This window comes from Zasmidium cellare (assembly GCF_010093935.1).
Source record: "Zasmidium cellare ATCC 36951 unplaced genomic scaffold M409scaffold_1, whole genome shotgun sequence".
Classification (NCBI taxonomy): Eukaryota; Fungi; Ascomycota; class Dothideomycetes; order Mycosphaerellales; family Mycosphaerellaceae; genus Zasmidium; species Zasmidium cellare.
Genome location: NW_022986945.1, coordinates 739,744 through 760,974, shown reverse-complemented (window position 1 = coordinate 760,974; position 21,231 = coordinate 739,744). Strand labels below are relative to the sequence as shown.

Genomic DNA, 21,231 nt, shown 5'->3' with positions numbered 1-21,231 from the left:
AGCTACGTTGGCGAGCCGACATATTTCTCGCAAATACCATCTCCAATCTCAAAATAGCCCACGTTCACTGAACGAGCGAGGAGGACCGGGGGCAGTGCTAATACTGGTGGGTTCTGCGAAGTGGTGCATCGAGACAAAGCATAGTTGTGGATGGCAACTTAGGGATGTGCCAATGATGGTTGCGACGTATCCGCCCCTGGGGTAGATAGCTATAATTGTGCGATATGTGACACGGCGGGCTTGGTACCATGAATTTGTTGTGTTCGTTTGTCTTCTTATCCTGGTATTTTGGAGTCGACATGGTCTGTGGCAAGCGCGCGGTATTTACTGCTGTGCCTCCTCAACGTTTGCAGAACGAAACCGGTCCGATGCGTACGGCTTGAACGTAAGACCAGACCAGAGGGCCTTCATATCTGCGGTATCTGAAGCAAATGGCGGAAGTAAAATGTCCTGGTCACCTCCCATATCTTTGTCCAGGTCGGTACCTATCGACGCCTGACCAGCTGCGAAGTGACCGAAGTGTAAACGTTACTTATATTTCCGCTTCGAGAGGTCTCGAGAAATTATCTGTGCAGACCTGAGTCTTAGGAAACAAGAGGACCAAGATGGTTCCAGGCAGGCCGCCCTCGTCTGCAGAAGGATCCACGCTAAGAAAGCCTGCGGCAGAGGAAGGTAAACTTCATCAATGGGCCTTACATGGATCTTACCACGCATGCGACCACTGCAAACGCGCGCTTCTCTGCGTATGATCTTACTTAGGGCATCCGACCTGTTGTGTATCCATGACCAGTCGAATTCCTGGTTTTGCCAAGATTACCTAGGCGCCTTCTGCGGCGTTGCTGCATATTATACCACACAGGCTTCGGGGCGAAGCAACAAATCCAAGAGCGCCTATCATGGCGGCTATCAATGGCCGGCACTGGCTCTTCGCCGAAAGCTGAGGCTCGACTCCAACGATGGAAGTTTGCCACCTTCACATATAACTGGCAATGTTCTGGACACTTGAGAACATCTACTTTGAGCTCACTTCGCTTGCACTTCTCTTGAATATGTTCAGCTACTATCGCTTGCTGCTTCTCGCGATCACCGGGGTTATTGCCGCCCCTACTGATCCAGGACCGACTCCAATCACAACGTCCGTTATTGTGGTATCAGCAAGCCCGTCCTCGGTGACCTTTAAGGCTTCTCAAGTATCTGATGCCAGTCGATACACTCAAACAGCGCCATCTACAATTTCTTCTGATGGCCACACCCTAACAATATTTAATGACGGCTTTCTGTGGGTTCCAGAGCCAAGCATCGAATCTCCACCATCAGTGCCAGCTCACATTACCCCGGAAATACTGTCTAGTGGACCAACGATAGTAGTAACAGGCTCAGCTGGTAAATTTTCTTCTCATCCCATTAACGACCTATCGCTGACTTGGCCTTTAACAAGGCACGCCCCCTCCCGTTGTTACTTACAGCGCTTCACAAAATACCCTGCTTAGCAGTCTTACCGCCAAAACAACTTCGGACGGAACAATCATATTTCCCTTTGGCTGGCTTTGGGTACCTATACCTCCAGCAGGGGGACCGTTACCAACGCCACTTCCGAGTCCACCCCCAGAAGCGACTCCGTCAGAAGCTAAGGAGTCGACTGAGACCAGCGACAGCTCTTGTGCATCCACGGAAACCCCGACTGTCACCGTTGTTATCTCATATCCAACAAGGTCTGATGGCACCTTTCAGACTTCGAGCGGGACGCAGAGTCCAAGGTTCGTACATTACCAAGCTCATAGTCATCATTGCTTTGCTAAAGACCAGTAGTGACACAGGTGAGTGTGTAGCTTCACCGGTTACCACTTCAATCACTGCGGCTTTCAAGCTTCCGACCGTTTTCATGTACACTGGCTCTGGTGCTGATAGCGGGCCACTGCCGAAATCTACTTACTCAATCGACATGATTGTTCAAAGATATCTTGACGAGGGTTTCAACAGTCTAGGAATTGGTACTGCCGACTATGCTGCATCGAGCACTCCTGCAGTGGCAACGTGCGCCGACAACACCTACAACAGCGCAGTGCCGAGCGCTGCAGCATTCATCAATGGCCTGATGCCCAGCTTCTGCAGCGATTGGGCAGCGAAGCCGACTGATGCACTGTCAAAAGAGCTCTCAGCAAAAGACCTTAAATCCAGATCGAGACGCACTGCAGCGATAGAGAAGCGCACTCCGCCTCCTGGACCACTCAATTCGGACTCGTTTCCAAGTTGGACTGTTGATTTCGACTGGAAACCAAAGGAAGTAGCGGGAGAATGTTCGAGAGTGGATTACTGTAACAAATCTATCTCAGCGCTTGTTTCTCACTGCCAGGGGTAGGTCGAAGCTTCTTGTGTCTTCTCCGTTCGATATGGCTAAACAAGCTCCAGATTCTCGCTCGCGGATGCATACAAAGGCGGGGGCACAGAAGATGACTGTGGAACGTAAGTCAGCGCAGATTGCACCAATACATTTGAAGAACTATCTCACTCTGAAGCAGGTTTTCGTACAACCTGAAAGGCTACGAGAGTGCCACCACATCCTCGACGAGTGTGACATGCGACCTGCCTACAGTCAACAACATCTCTTCAATCTTCGTCCCACAAGTCCATCCACAGAGCGCTTACGAAGCAGCTGCCCACCAATTCTGCTACGGAGGCTACAACTGGGACGCCGATCCCCACAACACCGAAAGCTGGACAGCCACAAACTACTTCTGGTTCGACACAACGCACATCGACCCAGCGACAAACTTGCCAGCATATTGCATTGGCGCCGCATATGGATCCAACTCACAGATTTCCCCAGCAAGCGCAGCGCTTTGCAAGCACTCCGGGCCCGGCACAGGCCTCCAACACTCGGACAGCAAGATTTGGGTACAGGTCGTTCCAAGTCCAGTGCAAGGTGGGTGCTCGCCGATTGACAAGTACAAATTACCAGACGGTGATCAGTGCTACAAGAACTTGATGAACGTCATCTCGACATGTATGGCCGAGAATGGTGGAGGCAAAGTCGGCGTATGGAAGGAGTCGACATCCAGTGGGTGCTGGGACTGGTGGATGTGGGGTCGAGTACTTACTTGAGCTTGTATTTCTGATATATGACAATAAACAGCATCATTGTATCTTTTCTGGGGATTGTAATGAGCCTACCAGGCCCAAGACCCGTCGTCCTCTCCATCAAATGTCTCTCGTCGTACAGAGTCAATATCTCCATTGCCACGACGTACTTCGACAAGTGGTTAAAACTGTCTGAGCAAGTCCAAATCTAACTTGACTCCGTATCAATATGCACAATAATTGATTGATGTATCACCGAAATCTGCTGGTTTATGTGAAGAAATCTGGAAGACTTCACCAAAATCAAGAGGTGACGTCGAAAAGAAGGTTCGGATGAGGCCCGTGCTAGCGCAAATTTGTGCGGAACAATTCGGCCCGAGCACCCCTTCACGTCAGCTGCTCCTCTGACTGGCGGGCTGCTATCGTCGCGCCCCTCCCTCCATCTCTCGCACATCGCAAAAGACATGCCGGAAGGGCCCCGCATTATCAGAATGTTCTCAATGGTAATGCAGAAGCGACTGCGAATGCTGAAGACTTGTGAAGCTGATGCACAGCTTTGAGAACGCATCCTGTCCACACGCTCGAAAATCTTGAGATATAGTGAGAGTGTTGCGACATTGCGAAGATATGGGCTCTTCACAGACAGCACGAAGAGCGCCCGCGCAAAACACAACCTCATATCGCTCGACAGATGCACTGCGAGCCATCATCACGCCTGCTGGTGATGGCATGTAAAAAGTCAGGCACAATCTCGAGTGTGTTTCGAGAGTTGACAGCCCTTGGCAGATATCTCTGCTTCCAGCATTTTTGCGAGAAGGAGAGGGCGGATTTAGACGATGCAACCCTGGCGCTCAGCTGCAGACCGGGCCGCGTGGATGTAACGCCACAGATATAAGAATCGAGCTCCTCCCCCGAATTTTGCGTTCCTGGGCTTTTTTCGCTTTTCCCACTCACGCTGCACTTCGCTTTGAGTACTGCGCTCTGTCTACAACTTGCCAAGCTCTTCTGCGAGGTCACAAATCATTCAGTCTCAACACCCGAAAGCACAGAGGTATCGTAAGATAACGCTCTGCAAGATTCAGTGCTGAACATTGAATTGCAGATACAAGACTCTCAACAACTTCTGATATTGACGACACAGACATGGCATTGGACATCAAAGCACGCTTCGCCTCATACACAGAGCGATGGATGCTGCTTTGGATCGGCGCCAAATGTACCCAATCTGCCACTTACACACCCACACCACAAACTAACTCATCCCGACAGGCCTCTTCGCCGAGCTCTTCTCCGACGGGTTTAGCAACCTCCTGGACCGTACATTCGCCAAACTATACACTTCTCTCAGTATGCCGCATCAGACATCGCAAGCAACGAAACGCTGATACAAAGTGACAGGCCACGACTTCGCCAAATGCGAAGCAGACCTGAGCCCCGTCCCCCGCTACGTCGCATTGGCTGACGGAATCACTCTCGAGCTCGGCCCAGGCTGCGGGACCCAACTTCCCCGAATGAATGCGAAAGCGCTCACGCACGTCTACGGCATTGAGCCGAATACGGAGATCATTCCGGCTTTGCAAGAAAAGGTCGAAAGCCTGCCTGAAATTCGGCCAATCTACACGACCATCAATGCCTCCTTTGAGGACGAAGCGGCACTGAAAGCTCACGGCATTGTTGAAGCTAGCCTCGATACGATAGTCTGCATGCAGGTGATGTGCTCGGTTCCTGATGCTGTGAATGCAGCGAAAAGGGCTCACAGGCTTTTGAAGCCCGGTGGCCAGTTCTTGTTCTGGGAGCATACCGCCAGTAAGGACAGGCTTACCGTTTATGTGCAGCGTAAGTCAAGCCCGACTATACCTTACAGATTTCTGTCAGCTGAATGTATCAGGTCTCTGGAACATCATCTGGTCGCCTCTCTTGGGTGGCTGCGCCATGGGCGTTGACGTCGAGACGGCGATCATGAACGCCGGACCTTGGGATATTGTTGAGCTTGGGAGGGATGAGGGATCCGAGCGGCCCTATAACCTGCTCCCGAGAGTTTGGGGTCGCTTGGTGAAGGTAGAGCAGTGAGTATCTGCCCATGTCTATGGGCTGCGAGTAGGGTGTGTTCCAGGACTCGGATACTTGATACGAACGTTGCGGCTCAGAGGAACACCTACGAGAGTTGCTCTCGAATGTGGCGAGAGTTACAAGGTGGGAGTTCTCTCAATTGAAATAAACCCGCAGATTTCAATGGATACACAATTAGCACTAAAAGTGGCAGAAAAGAAGCACAAGAGATGCCAAACAGCATACTTGAAACAACGCAACCGCTACTCCGCCGACGCCATTGAAACCCCATCTGCACAAGTGAGCTCAGCCTTGCGGGGTACTGCTCGGGGCACTGACCCGGTCGCAGATACTCGCTTTCCACCGCCGCATCGTAACCAAAAAGTTGTCCGATTTGGGCTCGAAATCTTTCTCTGCGGCCTTGACAAACTCCACAACAGTCTCAGGGCTCTCGAACTTGAACCGATTCCCAGCGTATATGACTGTTGTGTCGTTCTCGAATTGTAGACAATCGTAGAATGAGAGTTCATGTTTTTCAATCTCATCCAGCTTGGCGCCGATGTCCCTATGGACTTCGGGGTCGACTTCGTAAAGATTGGACCGGAGGGTGGAGCCATGTTTCTTTTCGAGGGCATCCATACGTGTTACTCCGTCTTGGAGGATCTTGACAGCCTGTGCGAGCGTGGCACAGGAGTGCTCTGGCATTGCCGGGGGCTGTGCATCGTCGGTTGGATTGGTTGGGTTGCTGGGATCGGTGCTCTTTGAAGACTGCATGGTTGAGGTTCTTGAGTTGAGGTTGAAGCTGGCAATGAAGATTACTTTGCTGTGGAGAATGGAGTTGGTGGTCGTGCAAAAAGTATCGAGATCAGATTAACGTTAGCTGTAGAATTTGTATCTCCCCAAGGTCAGTCTTGACCATTGTGGTTTGTGGAATAGCAAGCAGAGTTCGATTTCCTAACGTCACATGCTGCTGTGACCACGAACATTGCATGCTGGTATTGTCAGCTGTAGAATGTATAACTACCCACGGGACAGTCTCCATCATTGCTATTTGTGACACAACAAGCGGATTTTGATTTTTTAACGTCACATGCTGCCGTGATCATGGACATTGCATGCTGCTATTAGGGCATGCGTAAATACAAGGCGGGCGGCAGTCATGGGGGATCGTTAGAATGCTTTCATGATTACCTTGCTACTACAGAGCGTCATATGCATACAGGGAACGGCTTGACCAGCAATAACGACTGTCTAGCCTTCGCAAGCAAAGAATGTGGGAAAAATTGCCTTCGAAAGGCAAAGCGCTGGAGATCAGGGTTAGTCTCCGGTTTCCGTATGCATGTGACGCTCTGTACACGCGTGCGTAGTCCACCTCGTCTGTCAAAAACAACTGCTGATGGCAGTTGGTCTCAGTCGAATTTGAAGGAATATTTGCTTGACCTCCGTCACGATCGCGGTGAAGGACATGAGGAAGTTGACACGAGGGGTTCTCACAGCAAACTTGTCATTCGACAGAACGAACATTCATCATTACACTGCAAAGCACACTAATGCTGCCATTCTTACGACTCTGAATGCCCTGACCACATCGCCACGATACTTCCTCGCAATCATTCCTCAACACAACCGAACCCACCACCCTAATAATTCTGCGTCGGCCCAATAGGGTTGTAAGCATTCCCAGGACATTGCTGATTCCCTGGCGCAAACTGCTTGAAGTTGCCAGCAAACCCCAGCGTCTGAAACTCCGCGAGGACAGGAGTCGGGTCACCAGCCACATATGTATTGACTTTGCCATTGTTGCAGCCCAGTCTGAGGGAGTCGGGGTATGCTGCTCCAGCGATGCTTAGGTCGCTAAAGGCGGCGGGGTTGTCGTAGGGGGTCAGGGAGCTGCGGCGGTACCAGTTGTCGGGGATGCGTTCTTGGCCTGTTGAGGGGTCAGTAAAGGGCAGGTGATAGGGATGTGGGTGGAGATACACACCTGGATTCCATTTGAAGTTGGGGTAGTTGCCTGAGATTGCGAAGAAGGATTTGTAGACCTCGGGGGAGAGCCAACCACTAGGGTTGGCTTCGCTGTGGTTGCTCATGACTGTGGGGAGGGGTGTCAGTTAGCGAGATGGGATGTCATTGCTTAGACGTACAGTTGATGATGAATTGGTAGGCCACTGGTGCAACGATGGTGCCTGCGAAGGGCGCAGAGACGTAGAGTGGGTTGTGCGAGATGGACCTATACAAAGAGCACAACATCAGGGGCTCATTGTTATTTGGTTAGAGGTACTTGGACTTACCAGTCAGACTTGAAGACATAGTCCTTCGCAAAGCTGTCGAGTGTGTACCCGTACCCAGTGCCAGGCACAGCACCTCGGCCCTTGACAAGGCGGTTGATATACGTGTCTGCAAAGCGAGAAACAACGAGGCTATGTGCGTCGCCATTGGTGACGGGAGCATCACAGCGGGTTTGCGAGCCGTCGGATTCGTAGTTGTTGTGGCTGTACGAGATGCCAGAGTTTTGTGTTACTGGATTGACGACGCCTCGGATGGGACCCTGAGTGAAGCATTTGTCAGTAATGTGGAGACGAAGGGACGGGGTTCAGTTTAGACTTACACCAATGGACCAGCGCTGGCCGACCGGGTCACCGAACTGGTTTATGGCGATGATAGCGAGAGGCTCAGAGACATCTGGACTCATGGCATAGGCGGCGAAGAGGCCGGCAATGGTCTCCGCTTGGGTTGTGACACCAGTGCGGGACAGGTAGCCGTGGTTGGCTGCAGCGTTGAGTCCTGGGCAGGGACCTGAGGAGCGAGGACGGTGAGGTCAGCGAAGGTAAATCCGAGGAGCTTGGTAAAGACCATACCACGAATGTCGGATTTGCCCGGCGGCTTGTAGGCATACTTTCCAGTGGTGCTCACGTATTGATCCGTTGCGTTAAATGGAGCACATGGCAATGGACCGCAGTTTGTACGCTTGGCACTGATGACTGCGGCGGCTGCGACTGTCTTCACTGGAGGGCACTTGTAGTTGTTCCAAGCACACTTGGATGAGCCGCTGCTCCCACTGCTCCCACTGCTCCCACGGTCGCGAGCAACGAGATCTTCCAAGACAGAAGGGTAAGCCGTCGCATAGCTCAGGAAAGCGGCGAGTGCCAAGGAGTACTTCATGTTCGAGGTCGTCGTTGGAGGCTTCGCTTGAGAGGAGCGAGATTGATCGAACTTAACAGGCGAACAGAGCAATGGATCTTTATGCTTCACCTCTATACTCATCTTCTAGACATTTGAGTACTTTCGACAAGTATCGGCAAGCTCCGTCCAGCCTGCATGCGAGGCTGCATAGCTGTTTCCGGCAAAGACCAAGCTGGGGAACGACCTCTCTAGACCAGCGTAAGCAGAAATGCTGATTCGCCAAACACAGGTACCAATTCCAGCCATCAGAGCGGCAGGGCTGAATCTTGTGATCGAATGGTCTGAGCGCCAAGTTCCATGGTCTCTTTTGAGATGTGTAGAAGAAGGCGCGGCTCGATCAGATCCATCGGAGATCGTGGTCGACTGCTTTTTCAACATCACCTGCTTTTTCAACACAGATCTTGATCGAGTGCTTTTGCAGTTGATTTCTACTGGGAGGACGACCGGTCGGTCTTCTACTCGTGCCAATAGCCAATGTCTCGCTGCATTTCCTGTTGAGAGGTGATTCAATCTGTCATCGAAGATCGATGGAGCGCGACAGATTGACATGCTACAGTATTGCCACCGGATGATTAGTCGTCTTCAGTCGGGGAAGAGTGGCGTCTGCAAGAGATGGAGTCAATCGCCATGTTGTAGGCAATGACTCTCATTCACTGAAGTGGGGAACGGGATGTTCAGCCATGTGGCAAATGAGATTGCGGGGAAGACATGTCTGGAGCAAGTAGAATATGTTGTTTTGCCAGCGGAAGGCTCGCTTGTTTGTCAAGCCCAATGGGGTCGGTAGAGGGATTGAGTGGACTTGTTGAGCAGAACCGAATGGGGAAGGAATGTGGCTTTCGTCGCTTAGATTCTCCTATCCACATAACAAGCCGTGCCGCTCTGGGCGGACCCTGATCCGTTTGAGCAACATATTGCATTAGGTCAAGATCTACATATATATTGTGACGTATGTGGATGTTTTGAGAAGACCAGTCACATACACGCGCAAACTCGCAACTTCATGGACGAAATCACTTTCCAACATTGCTCAATGTCTTTACTTCCCCTTCGATTTCGTCTCCGGATTCCGAATGGTGGCCGGCAGCCTCTGGATTGGTCTGCTCGATCAGGTTGTTCAGCATGCTTGGATTGGTGTCGAGAATGAGTGAAGATGCCAAGACAGAGCGCTGGATCACATCCTCGAACAATGCCTGCTGAACGGCACTCAAGCTTTCCAAAGATGTTACTTCTTCCATGTTCAGTTGGATATTGTCCTTCAAGAATCCATCAATACCTGAGGCTTTAACGGCCGTGAGATGCATGAAATTACTAGAGTACGGCCGATGGAGTTCCACATGAAGTAGACCTTGTTCTTCGAGTTGGCGAGAGTTGCAAAGGTCGGCTGGGGCTCATGGCTGGGTGGTGGCCGAGCTTGTCGACGAGAGATTTGAGGACGGCGTCGTAGTCTTCGAGCAGCCTTGGCCATTGGGATGGGGCAGGGCCATCGACAAGTTTGTCTGGAAAAGCACAAATATGCTCAATCTTTGAAAATCAGTCGTTCAACAGTGCGTCAAGACCTTGTCTAAGGGAAGCTCACGTAAACCTTTACAGGCACGTGAATGTCCTGATTTCGAAGTTTGACGAGCGTTTCTTACATGTCTCCCTCCAAGCCGCTGCTATTCGTAGACAGGGACATCGATCTCCAAAGATTGCAAACGTCTTGAAACCATTCGCGAAGCCAACGGAGAGACGGCAGCCTTGCGATATGCCAGGCCTACCGCTTCAGACTAAGAACTCTAACCGTCTCTTTGCCTAACTGACAGCCAGTGATCTAATACAAGACACCATTCCAAGTATAAGACAGTCATGGCTCGTGCACTTCTGTTGCGAGGTATGGCTGGCCATCAAGTCTTTCTCCAACGAGAGAAGCCGCTCCTGAGCTTCGTCTACCCTCCGCTGCTTCTGAGCACCAACATTCAATTCTTCTCGCATACCTGGGCAAGCGGACATCTCCAAAATGCGATTTTTCAGGCCCTCCGTCTCCTTGCCAAGGGTTTCGACCATGCGGCGTAGGGCCGAGTTCTCCTCTTCTAAATGCTGCAGTTGCTGCAGTTTGCGTTCACGAAATGCCTTTTGACTAGACAGCAATGGTGTGAGAGCCATGGCGGAGTACTATTTGATTGACTTACGCGGCTCGGTTCTGCGCTTTGCGCTTGGTTTCGCGCTGCTTGGTTCGACGTTCATCCACACCCTGATCGGAGGGATCACTGGAGCTCGCTGTGCCGCATTTTAGCTATAAGGTCGGCTGGACAGTGTGAAATTTGTGACGTACGAGACAAGTCTGTAACATTGGGGTAGCTCGAGGTCGTTCTACTATCGATAAAAGCGTAATCGAACAACGCGTAATCCTAAAGACATGGTAAGATCTCATGTTATGGTGTCCTTTTGGTGTCTTCTTTGCTCCATCTCTACTGACCTTCTCGCCATCGAAAATAGTCGGGATCAACTTGCTGTGCGATTCTTGACAGAAGTAAGACCATTCGAATTCGGCCGACCCGTAGGCAGAATCAGGCTCGTGAAATGCCTCCATGGTGTTTCACAGTAGTATGCGCCGTGATCTGGAGTATGCGGTAGTCCAGGAGGGCGCTGTCGCGAAATCATTCTCTCGGTCGCAGCCTTAAAGCCTTTGAACATGGCTGGCTCTGGGGAAGCAACCTTCAAAACGTATTCGTACCGCATACCACCACACACCAGATATGGACGGCCATGCGGCGGTTGACGTTAATGCCAATTCGACTATAGTAACGACTTGCTTGGCATAGTAAAAGACCGGTTGCAGACGACACACCTAAAGGGGATTGGCAGGCATAGTGCCTTCCATGATCGTGCATTTCCCTCGATGCGACTCTCGAACCACGGACGGAGGTGCAGCTCCCGAACTCATTTGTTGCTCATACCCAGACCTTGGTTACTAATGCTTTCATAAGCTGCAGTACCACACACTCGTCGCTGATTCAGTGCTGATGTACCATCAGGCTGGAAAGCACCAAGTCCCGGCCAAGCCTTGTCCCGTTCACTCCAGCCGCACATGTCTCATGTTGTTCGTGCATTGTATGACCCTTCCGACCACATGCAGCTGCAGCGGCTTTGGACGTCACGTAGTTCTACAGCCTATTCCGTTCGTGAGGCTCAAAACCCAATCTCGGGCGCAACTGTAGAAACTGTTCAAGCGAGGCTATGAAATATCGACTCTTTTGGTCTAGCTATCACCTATTACACCAATAAGTTGAATTTGCTTCCGTCTCGGTACTCCCTCCGCGACTTCCCCTCTGCTCTTCATATCTTCATGAAATCGACTGCTCCGTACCCTGTAACCGGTCTCTCTCCCTTCTTTCTCGCCACAACCTCAACATACCCGCTGAACTGCGGTGGGAATCCAGTCCCCTCCTCGGCCGGCTCAAAAAGTTGATCGGATCTTGGCGTGGTGACATGCAACTCCACATCCCCTATGACGACAACACCTTCCGAAGGGTACACCATTCCAGTCTCGGGAGACGTATAAGTGTTTGTCGTTGAGACTGAAACGCTGACAGGTACTACAGAGTCACGACCGGTACTGGCGCTCCGGACTGTGGCGAACTGTTTGGGTCCATCAACATCATCGTCCCAATCCCATACGCAGAGGACGGAGAGACCAAGCCATGACGGGACTGGGTCCGGGAAGTTGACGGCCAGCCACCTGAAGGCGTCTTGCAATGAGCCCCACTGTCTGTCGTACCATGATAGTGATCTTGAAGATACGACGTCAATCAACTTGCCGTTCACTTTCAGCCAGCCGGCTGTAGCACCTCGCGGGATAGACCATTCATATCCAGTGTCGCCATTGACCAGGTAAGAGCCCAAAGCGGCATTTAGCAAGACGGGAGACGAGTAGTTGAATGTGAGATCAAACTCGACGCCCTCAACGGAGCTGTAGGCATGGATGCCCTGCAATGGATCACTGCTGTCACTCGTCTCCATCCCGAAGTGATCGAAGATGGCGTGGAAATTGCCGGCCTCATCGTAGAAGTTCGTGCCCGGCGAGACTGTTGGGCCGAATTTGACGAAGAGAGATGGATTTGAGATGCCCATTATGGCGCCCCGGTACACGGGTTTCGCGCCCGGGATGTTGGAACCGTAGTCCATGGCATGGGCGGCGATGTAGTAGTCTTGGCCATTTGAGCCGTGGACGAAAGAGTTGAGCCAGAACGAGCCTCCGATTTTGACGTTGCCGGCGTGTTGCGAGTCAGACAGATTGAAATTGAGCGGAAGTTGGGAAGTCTGGAAAGAGTTAATAAGCGGCAAGTAGTGTTGAAAAACACGAGACATGCCTTCCCTCCAGAAGTAAGATTTCCTTCGTCAGGGTAGACTCTCTGCGTCCAAGATGAGGAAGCGTGCCATGGCCAATCCCAATCAGCGTGGACGGAGGGTACTGATGCACTTAGCACAGTGGTAAACCAGAGGCCGAGTAGTAAGATTTCGTTAGGCATGATGTATGTTCGAAAGGGCAACTGTAATAACAAGCTGTTTGCGTAGGGCAACAAGTGGTCTTTATTATACAAGCCGTCGAAGGTTTTAGCCTTCTCTCTAGGCGTTGCGATATTAGTTACGTTTACTGATTGGTGACCAAGATGAGACATCATCGCTGTAGACATCAAAATAGAGAGCGACGCAACGGCACGAAACTCCTTTGGGTGTGTGGTCAACCATGCTGCTTTAACGCCATCGTCGCTCTGAATGTCAACTTTGAGGGCGATTACCGGCACGAAACCCTTTTAGGTGTGTAGTGTTCTGTGTAGCATTGCTTAACGCCATCATCGCAAGGGGTATTAACAGCCTGATGGTGCTAAACCGTTTTCGGTGCGTGGTGTCTCATGCAGTATGAATGCGAGGTGCTTAGTCCGATTATTCCGTGAACTTCGTAAGCCACGCATAAGCATGCCAAGCATGAAGACCAGGCTTGGAACGGCGTCAGAGGCGATCAAGTTTCTGATACGAGGCAGTCCGAGTCTGGAAAGGTATGTTAGCGAAGATCAGGCTGTTCCTTGAGCACAGTCGTTGCCATCGTGTATTCAATACAGACCGGGTGGAATGAAGAACACATCATCTTGCTCAAAACGACTGAGCCAGTTCTTGCCTTGCGGTAAATGTATGGTTCCATGTCGGACAAGAGTATCCGTTTCATTCTCCATCTTGGTCGAGACTACGATCACTCACAATTCCAGCCCATCCAAGCTACGAAACCATTTTCCCTTCCAGAGAGTCGACGTCTACTTCAGTAGATGTACCAAGTTGATCGACAATGTTGAAACTCCCAGGACTGGCCACATTGAAATACTTCACTCCTTATAATTCGCCTCCATAAACACCCTCAGCTCGCCCATCATTAGCTCGAAATTGGGAGACAGCGCCTCTTCGAACCAGACTGACTGCGTGACCGCGTGCACGGTAAATTGTCGCACGCTGTCGTACCCTCGCAGCCCGAGGGGCGTGCAAGCGTCAACGATGCGCTCGAAGAACCAGCTCGGATCCTGTTTTAGCGCACAAACTTCCATAGCGCCCGCTACTAACATCCAGAATATCACCTCGCCGAGAATGAGGGTGGCGGGGTGGACGAGACACATGCGCAGGGCTGCACTTAGGTTGTTGAGGTGTAGGCTCGTGCCTGGGGCCGGCAGACCCATGCGCCTGCGTACGGGGGCAAGAAAGACGACGATCGCGTGACGAAGAGCATCTGTGAAGCAGCGTCCTCCTTCGTCTGCAGAGGCGTCATTGTCTCCTCTACTACGATCGATGCCGCTGTTCTGGGAAAGGCTGAGGCAGTGATGGCACAGGGGGAGGATGTGAATGGCGTCCAGTTGGACGCCGGTCCAGGAGCTCTCGGGCTGATACGCCGCCAACTGCTCTGATAGCCACTCGACGGTGGCACCCATGTCGACAAAGACCTTAATGACAGCAATCTGCGCAGGGAGTGCACGAGCCCACGTGGAGAGTGCGGTGAGCAGGCGAGGCTTCGCGCCCATGCGAACTCTGCTCGAAAGCGGCTGAATGTGCTTTGGGATTGGGAAGAAGGGCTGCATGTCACGAGTAATTGCCCCTTCCATGTCGTTGCTACTGTCTGCATTAGAGTATTGCACCAGAGCGAGACCCCGTGGATCGAGTTTCTGATTTGATGAATCAGTGAGCACTCACAGATATAGAAAGTGCCGCATAGTGGTGTTGGATTCGATCGTCGCGATGCCACCGCGCTTCTGTAGAATGGCGTGGATAGCGCGCATGTGCACGGCCCACTCGTCCACGTAGTCGTCGTTGCTATGGCGCCAGCTGGATTGTGCCCCTTCCCAACACCACCCTGACAGTGGACCGGGGGTCAAAGTATGGATGGCATTGCCCAGGATGCTGAGAATGACCCCATCGCTAAGCCGTTCCTGCCTGTCGTCAAGCCGTCGGTTCACAGATGTGAGGCCGGTATTGTAGTTATGGACGGCCTCAGACATAAGCGCCGCCCGCACGTTCGTGGAATACCTACCACTCAGGCAGAAGCCCGAAATAGCAAGTACGTGGTAGAGGAAGCCTACGTCGATACTGACTAAATCCCAGGAGACAATGCGGACCGGTGTGATGCTGCTGCAGTCGGTAGTCAAGACTGTCTAAGAGGTCAGCTGCGCCTCTTTTGGGTAGAAAGGGTGATGCGACCGACAGTAGTCTAGGAGATATTGCATTCGCTTTGTCACCTTCACTGGCCATCGTGTGAACGGATCGAGTCGGCTGCCAGCCAATAACCTCGGGATTGGTGCTTGGAGCTCTGGGTTGATAATGTTGACATTACAATGGTTGCTACCTTCGCGCCGCTCTCCCGTCACCTCCTCGATATGCTTCCCGGTCACGACAAGCCCATTGCGTACGGTCGAGGATTTGCGATGCTGGGGTCGCCGCCGAGAGAGGCCAATCTCTGGGAGTCTGTGCTTTAACCTCCGAACTGCCGTTGTCAAGATGGAAGAGGCAAAGGGGAGGCACTTACCTCGCATGACATGCTTTCTGGCGGCGGTGTTGTATCTCTGGCTTTCAGGTCTCCCACGGTTGCCCTGCCCATGCCGGAGCTCGTTTGAGGGAACGAACAGGAACTTGGGCGGGCTACTGTCGTTGCTTCTGCTGGAAGCTTCCGTGATCTGCATGCCTCAGTCGGCTCTTCGACACAGCCTTGTCCACGATGAAAGGAGTCTCTGGATAATGGTAGGAGGACCGCATTGGCCCCATCAGTACTAGAATTCTGTGCCAATTCGCCAAGTCAAGCAGAGGTCAGCTGCCAAGGCATGGCAACATATCGAGAATGGTGCCTTGGTTGTGTGCGCAGTGCTCCGTGCTGTGTTCAGCAATGCCATATGCCCTCAGGTTCGAGGTCGAGACGCCTGGAGGAGTGGTTGGTCTAAACATTAGGGAAGACGCGTTTTATCTGCGATGAGCTTTCCTCGGCTCGTTGGCTCGTCGCAAGACTGCCGCGCGGGACACGTGCAACCCAGCCGGAGATCGACCGGGATCTTCGCTCCAGAAAGTCGACATCAGTTGGAGAAAAATATGTAGCGAGGATAAGTGACTGTTGGTTGGGATTTCAAGCGATGGCCTTGGGAATTTTATTAAGAATCAGGTAGTTCGACTCAGCCGCACCAGAAGCGATGCGTAGTTGACACGCGTTTGGGAGGAAGTGAAGTATTCTAGGCGCAGGGGAAAGCTGGCTTGATTGAAATCACCATGAGCTTCCAAATATCCTCTCCCAATGCCTCGCCCTTTGGAACGCCCCGTGACGAACACTCGAGAGCCAAACGAAACCCTTCGCAGCTCCATCGTCCTCCTGTAGCACCATCTCCGAGCGGCTACCAACAATCAGCGCCGGCTGCGACAGACAGCTACTTCCCACCCGTCCCTTCACCACAGCCGCATACCATGAGCTACGGGCAGCAGCCGGGGATGGCGTATTCCCAGCAGCAGCAGCAATATGATGGACAGCAGGACATGAACGGCTTGACGCAACAGATGGGGCAGATGGGCATGGATGGCGGGGCGCCACACCCAGCGCGGAGGAGAAAGGACAGACACGCATACCATCAGATTGAACAACCTGCTGGAGAGTCCCAAAGCTATGGCGCACCGCCTGGAGGGCAGTTCATGAATGGACAACCACCGGCACAGCCAGGCCAAGACCCAGCATCAGCGCCGTGGCAGCAGACCACACAGCCGTGGCAGTCTCAGCAACTACCACAACCTGGCAGCCAGCAGACCCCACAGGCAGTCGCACCAGCACCAGGCACTTCAATAACACTGCAGCAGGCTGGGTCTCAAGCTGCGGCTGCACAAGGACGAGTCAATCCAGAACAAGTCCCAAGCATACCACTCAGTAGAGACTTGCCAGCCGAGTACTACAAGAGCCATGTCTATCCCACAATGGAGCAACGGCTACCACCACCGGCTACCACGCCATTCGTCGCCTTCGACCAAGGCAACGCCTCACCGAAGCATGCACGGTTGACTGTGAACTGCGTGCCCAACTCTCAAGAACAACTGGCCACGACTGCACTTCCTCTCGGAATCATCGTTCAGCCTTTAGCGAAGCAACAAGACGGCGAGTCTGCAATTCCTGTTCTTGACTTTGGCGAGATCGGGCCACCTCGATGCAGGAGATGTCGAGCTTATGTAAACCCGTTCATGGTCTTCTCAAATGGTGGCAACAGGATGACCTGCAATCTTTGTGGACACCCCAATGAGGTTCCACCTGAATACTTCGCACCCACAGACCCATCAGGAGTACGAGTCGATCGACAGCAGCGTCCTGAACTTACGCTTGGCACCTGCGAATTCCTTGTACCCAAAGAGTACTGGTCGAAGGAGCCGGTTGGCATGCGCTACCTCTTTCTGCTTGATGTCAGCGCTGAGAGCTGCAATCGTGGCTTTCTGAAGGCCATGTGTGATGGCATCCTTGCCGCACTTTATGGCGACGATCTGGAATTTGAGGCGGCAAAGGACGATGACGACGAACAGAACGGAGAGAAGCCGAAGAGTTCGAGTAAAATGCCACCAGGTGCCAAAGTTGGATTCGTGACTTTCGATCGGGAGATTCACTTCTACAACGTGTCTCCTGAACAACCGGCACCCCAAGAGCTTGTCATGTCAGATCTCGAAGAGCCATTCTCCCCAATCTCCAATCACTACCTCTTCACAGATGCGGCTGAGGCCAAATCGAACATTATCACACTTCTGCAGAGACTACCGACCATGTTTGAGCGCATCAAGCAGGCAGAACCGGCGCTTCTACCTTCACTTCTGGCTGGGTTGTCCGCACTTTCAGAAACAGGCGGCAAAGTCATATGCAGTCTTGCAAGCCTGCCGACGTTTGGTCCTGGCCGACTTGCCGTGCGTGATCGTGGGGTTCAAAGCGCCTCGAACGAAAACCCAGAGCAAGAGAAGACTTTGCTGCGGGTTGAAAATCAGGCCTACAAAAAGCTGCAGGCCGACATGGTCAAGGCTGGCGTGGGTGTCGACTTCTTTTTGATGGCACCTGCCGGCGGGTATCTGGACATCGCGACCATCGGGCATGTGTCTGAAAAGACTGGTGGCGAGACTTTCTACTATCCAAACTGGGCCTACCCTCGTGATACTCTCAAGCTTCAAAAAGAGCTATCTCACACCGTACAGCGAGAGCAAGGGTTTGCTGCTTTGATGAAGATACGTTGCAGCAATGGCCTCCAACTTTCTCACTACAGTGGCAACTTCACACAGCACACTTTTGGCGCCGATCTCGAAATGGGTACGATCACAGAAGACAACGCTCTGTCTGCAACATTCAGCTACGACGGCAAGCTTGAGACAAGGAATGATGCCCATTTCCAATCTGCCCTGCTGTACACCACTACTGGCGGACAGCGACGAGTGCGATGCACAAACGTCGTTGCTACTGTTACCGAGAACGCTCGTGACAGTTTGCGATTCGTCGACCAAGATGCTGTACTCTCCGTGATTGCCAAGGAGTCGGCTGCAAGAATACCAGAACGCTCTCTGCAAGACGTGCGACAAGCCATCCAGGACAAGACGACGGATATTCTTGCTGGGTACAGAAAACACCATTCCGAATCTCACCCGCCAGGCAAACTTGTCATGCCTGAAAATTTGAAGGAGTTCGCCATGTACACCCTTGGCCTCATCAAGTCTCGTGCTCTGAAGGGTGGTAAGGAGCCCAGCGATCGCCGGATCCAGGAGGTTCGACTCATCAAGGGTATGGGCGCTGGTGAATTGAGCCTATACTTGTACCCACGCATCATCGCGCTGCACAATCTGGACCCGTCAGAAGGCTTTGCAGACGAGAATGGTCATTTGAAAATGCCTCGCGCTATACGAGCAAGCTTCGGAAACATCGAAGAGGGTGGGGCATACCTTGTCGACAATGGACAAATGCTCATTCTATGGATCCACCAATTGGTCAGTCCCAATCTGCTGGAGGACTTGTTTGGACCTGGCTTCGACGACTTGCAAAAGTTGGACCCCAACTTGAACGACCTACCGGTGTTGGAAACTCTTCTGAATGCGCAGGTGCGCAACATCCTTCTAGCTATGGACCAAGGTGCTGGCAGCGGCAGGGGCTCAAAAGGACTCGCCATTCAACTGGCTCGACAGGGTCTGGACGGCGCAGAGTTCGAATTCGCTCGCTTGTTGTATGAAGACCGCAACGGCGAGGCTAGTAGCTACGTCGACTGGCTGGTCCAACTGCACCGCAGCGTTGGCATGGAGGTAGGAGTACATGTTGCTAGTAGATACTGACTTGCTGACACTTCACAGTTGAGTGGTCAACGATCGAAAGCCACGACTGACGTCTCAAACACGATCAGTGATACTATCACGACGATAGCGAGTAATGTGCCTCGTTGGGGTTGAGCGCGCTTCTCTTTCGAGGAGTGTCGACTTGGGGGAATTCTCGCTGAAGCGTGATAGACAGTACGGCAAGCCGAGACACTGCCCTGCGTGAATCGCTTGAGGGATATGCCAGAGACGCTGCCATGCTGTGGATGAATGCACAGCGAGGGCCCACCTGCTTCAAGGGCGGGCGGCCATAGGCGGCATCGACGGCATGAAGAGACGAAGAAGCAACGAACCATGAAATGCTCTACAGGCTGTCCTTTCGTGACTGCACTGGCACACACGAGGCGGAGGCGAGGCATTGAAGGTCATGGGGACGATGAGCTGGCAACAGCGGACCCTCAGACAAAATAGAATAGGAGCATGAAGAAAATCAAGAGCTCGAACAGACCCTTTTACCTCCTATCACCGACTGCAATTCACTCAACCAGACCCTGAAGCTTGGCATTTCCGAAATCGGCTCCCTCTCGGCTCTTGGCGGACATATCGCACTCTTCGTCCAACGTCACCTCGCTTTTTCAGCTCTGCACAGCGCTCAACCAAAGCCGAAAACGCTTGGTTGGGTTGGAGGATGTAGGTGTACTTAAGATTGGGATGCATCGCGCTTCGTTAGCCTGTTTCGCGCATTGCTTTATTTCACTCTCAGTACAAAAGCTCAATCTTCTCGAAACCTAAGCACTTGAGTCTTACCAGCAGAACACCACCCAATCCCTCCTCCAAACCCCAGAACAGTCCCAGCAACCATGACATCCACCCACTCCTCCGCCGCTTGCTGCTCCACGCCCGTCCCAAAGGCCACCGCCGACTACACCCCCAAAGGCACCTACCAAACCCTCGCCAACACCAAAACCTACATCACGGGCCCGGCCTCCGCCACAAAAGCCCTCTTCCACATCTACGACATCTTCGGCTTCCGCACCCCAACCCTCCAAGGCGCCGACATCCTCGCTTCCGCGGGGTACCTCGTCGTGATGCCGGATTTCTTCGCGGGCAGCCCCGCGGAACCGGCCTGGATGGATGGGAGCGAGGAGGGCGGGAAGAAGTTTGGGGAATTCCTGGGCGGGTTGAAAGACGCCTCTCCTTTTTTGAAGAAAATCGACGCCCTCCTCCCCGTTCTGCGCCAGGCTTTCCCTACCGTGTAGTCCTGAGCCAGCATAGGTTTCTGCTGGGGCGGCAAAATCGTCTCCCTCACCTCCGCGGGCCCCTCCACGCACTGGAAAGTCGGGATCCAGACGTCCCCCGCGCAGGTCGATCCGGAGGATGCGAAGAAGATTACTATTCCGAGCTTGATGCTCGCGAGTGAGGGGGAGGATGCGGAGACGGTGAGGAAGTGGGGTGAGAGTTTTGATGGTGAGGTGGCGAGGGTCGAGAGGTCGGAGAAGGAGGTGCATGGGTGGATGAGCGCGCGGGCGAGTTTGGAGGATGGGGAGAGGAGGGCGGAGTTTGAGAGGGGGTATCAGGTTGTTTTGGAGTTTTTGGGGAAGTACGTTTAGACGTCTAGGACTAAGGAATGGTGAAAGCAAGGAAACGAAAATTCTCAAGATTGCCCTCTTTCCTCACGCAGTCTCTGCACCGCCATCCTAAGCAGCATCAGCCTTGTCAAAGGCGTCAGATCCCACTGTACAAGGCTCTCTTCGCTAGCCAACTCTGACGCCAGAAACTCAGGGTGGTTGTCGAGTAAATTGCCGTAGAATTCGACTTGTCGCCATACATTTGCGAACCGTATTCGCTCTCGTAGGGCGAGGAGGAGTCTGTTGAGCCCCTGTAACCAAGATCGAAGTCGATCACGCAGCTGTACGAGCAGCGAATTTGGCCGTTGAAGCCCTTGTTGCTCTCTCTGCTCGATTCGTTCCGTAAGTTGCTGTATCTGCGCAGCTTGCTCGTCGAGGCGTTGAACCAACGGACGGAGGAGGTCGCCGATCTCCGATAGCGTGACCATACGATCGGTATATGGCGGTGGAGGAGGAGCGTCGAGAGCGGCATTGTTGGTTGACATCTGAGCCT

The 21,231-nt window shown here is 52.7% G+C and overlaps 11 protein-coding genes across 11 annotated transcripts; 4 read left to right on the top strand and 7 right to left on the bottom strand.

Annotated features, from left to right (window-relative positions):
* Positions 1–605: 605 nt before the first annotated feature.
* M409DRAFT_48620 (uncharacterized protein) lies at positions 606–3,102 on the top strand (the record flags this gene model as incomplete). The annotated part of the gene is made up of 7 exons (XM_033810996.1): positions 606–672; positions 860–962; positions 1,058–1,383; positions 1,439–1,757; positions 1,810–2,355; positions 2,410–2,463; positions 2,520–3,102. The coding sequence occupies 7 exons, from the start codon at positions 606–608 to the stop codon at positions 3,100–3,102; spliced, it is 1,998 nt and encodes a 665-aa protein (XP_033674568.1).
* Positions 3,103–4,221: 1,119 nt separating this feature from the next.
* M409DRAFT_48619 (uncharacterized protein) lies at positions 4,222–5,148 on the top strand (the record flags this gene model as incomplete). Its single annotated transcript, XM_033810995.1, has 4 exons — positions 4,222–4,294; positions 4,348–4,425; positions 4,477–4,884; positions 4,943–5,148. 4 exons carry the CDS (start codon positions 4,222–4,224, stop codon positions 5,146–5,148), a joined length of 765 nt encoding a protein of 254 aa, XP_033674567.1.
* Positions 5,149–5,433: 285 nt separating this feature from the next.
* Positions 5,434–5,901, bottom strand: M409DRAFT_15954 (uncharacterized protein; the record flags this gene model as incomplete). Its single annotated transcript, XM_033803422.1, has 1 exon — positions 5,434–5,901. One exon carries the CDS (start codon positions 5,899–5,901, stop codon positions 5,434–5,436), a length of 468 nt encoding a protein of 155 aa, XP_033674566.1.
* Positions 5,902–6,767: 866 nt separating this feature from the next.
* M409DRAFT_48617 (uncharacterized protein) lies at positions 6,768–8,388 on the bottom strand (the record flags this gene model as incomplete). Its single annotated transcript, XM_033810994.1, has 6 exons — positions 6,768–7,054; positions 7,109–7,216; positions 7,269–7,354; positions 7,416–7,672; positions 7,733–7,920; positions 7,983–8,388. 6 exons carry the CDS (start codon positions 8,386–8,388, stop codon positions 6,768–6,770), a joined length of 1,332 nt encoding a protein of 443 aa, XP_033674565.1.
* A 929-nt stretch (positions 8,389–9,317) lies between these two features.
* On the bottom strand, positions 9,318–9,772 carry M409DRAFT_15952 (uncharacterized protein; the record flags this gene model as incomplete). Its single annotated transcript, XM_033803421.1, has 2 exons — positions 9,318–9,560; positions 9,617–9,772. The coding sequence occupies 2 exons, from the start codon at positions 9,770–9,772 to the stop codon at positions 9,318–9,320; spliced, it is 399 nt and encodes a 132-aa protein (XP_033674564.1).
* Positions 9,773–10,098: 326 nt separating this feature from the next.
* M409DRAFT_48616 (uncharacterized protein) lies at positions 10,099–10,876 on the bottom strand (the record flags this gene model as incomplete). Its single annotated transcript, XM_033810993.1, has 4 exons — positions 10,099–10,423; positions 10,476–10,563; positions 10,619–10,694; positions 10,763–10,876. 4 exons carry the CDS (start codon positions 10,874–10,876, stop codon positions 10,099–10,101), a joined length of 603 nt encoding a protein of 200 aa, XP_033674563.1.
* A 746-nt stretch (positions 10,877–11,622) lies between these two features.
* On the bottom strand, positions 11,623–12,654 carry M409DRAFT_15950 (uncharacterized protein; the record flags this gene model as incomplete). The annotated part of the gene is made up of 1 exon (XM_033803420.1): positions 11,623–12,654. The coding sequence occupies one exon, from the start codon at positions 12,652–12,654 to the stop codon at positions 11,623–11,625; it is 1,032 nt and encodes a 343-aa protein (XP_033674562.1).
* Positions 12,655–13,664: 1,010 nt separating this feature from the next.
* Positions 13,665–15,500, bottom strand: M409DRAFT_48614 (uncharacterized protein; the record flags this gene model as incomplete). Its single annotated transcript, XM_033810992.1, has 4 exons — positions 13,665–14,439; positions 14,518–14,971; positions 15,026–15,304; positions 15,347–15,500. The coding sequence occupies 4 exons, from the start codon at positions 15,498–15,500 to the stop codon at positions 13,665–13,667; spliced, it is 1,662 nt and encodes a 553-aa protein (XP_033674561.1).
* Positions 15,501–16,074: 574 nt separating this feature from the next.
* Positions 16,075–19,245, top strand: M409DRAFT_15948 (uncharacterized protein; the record flags this gene model as incomplete). The annotated part of the gene is made up of 2 exons (XM_033803419.1): positions 16,075–19,101; positions 19,150–19,245. 2 exons carry the CDS (start codon positions 16,075–16,077, stop codon positions 19,243–19,245), a joined length of 3,123 nt encoding a protein of 1,040 aa, XP_033674560.1.
* A 725-nt stretch (positions 19,246–19,970) lies between these two features.
* On the top strand, positions 19,971–20,720 carry M409DRAFT_61980 (uncharacterized protein; the record flags this gene model as incomplete). The annotated part of the gene is made up of 2 exons (XM_033814965.1): positions 19,971–20,269; positions 20,381–20,720. The coding sequence occupies 2 exons, from the start codon at positions 19,971–19,973 to the stop codon at positions 20,718–20,720; spliced, it is 639 nt and encodes a 212-aa protein (XP_033674559.1).
* A 63-nt stretch (positions 20,721–20,783) lies between these two features.
* On the bottom strand, positions 20,784–21,223 carry M409DRAFT_15946 (uncharacterized protein; the record flags this gene model as incomplete). Its single annotated transcript, XM_033803418.1, has 2 exons — positions 20,784–20,807; positions 20,852–21,223. The coding sequence occupies 2 exons, from the start codon at positions 21,221–21,223 to the stop codon at positions 20,784–20,786; spliced, it is 396 nt and encodes a 131-aa protein (XP_033674558.1).
* Positions 21,224–21,231: the final 8 nt, after the last annotated feature.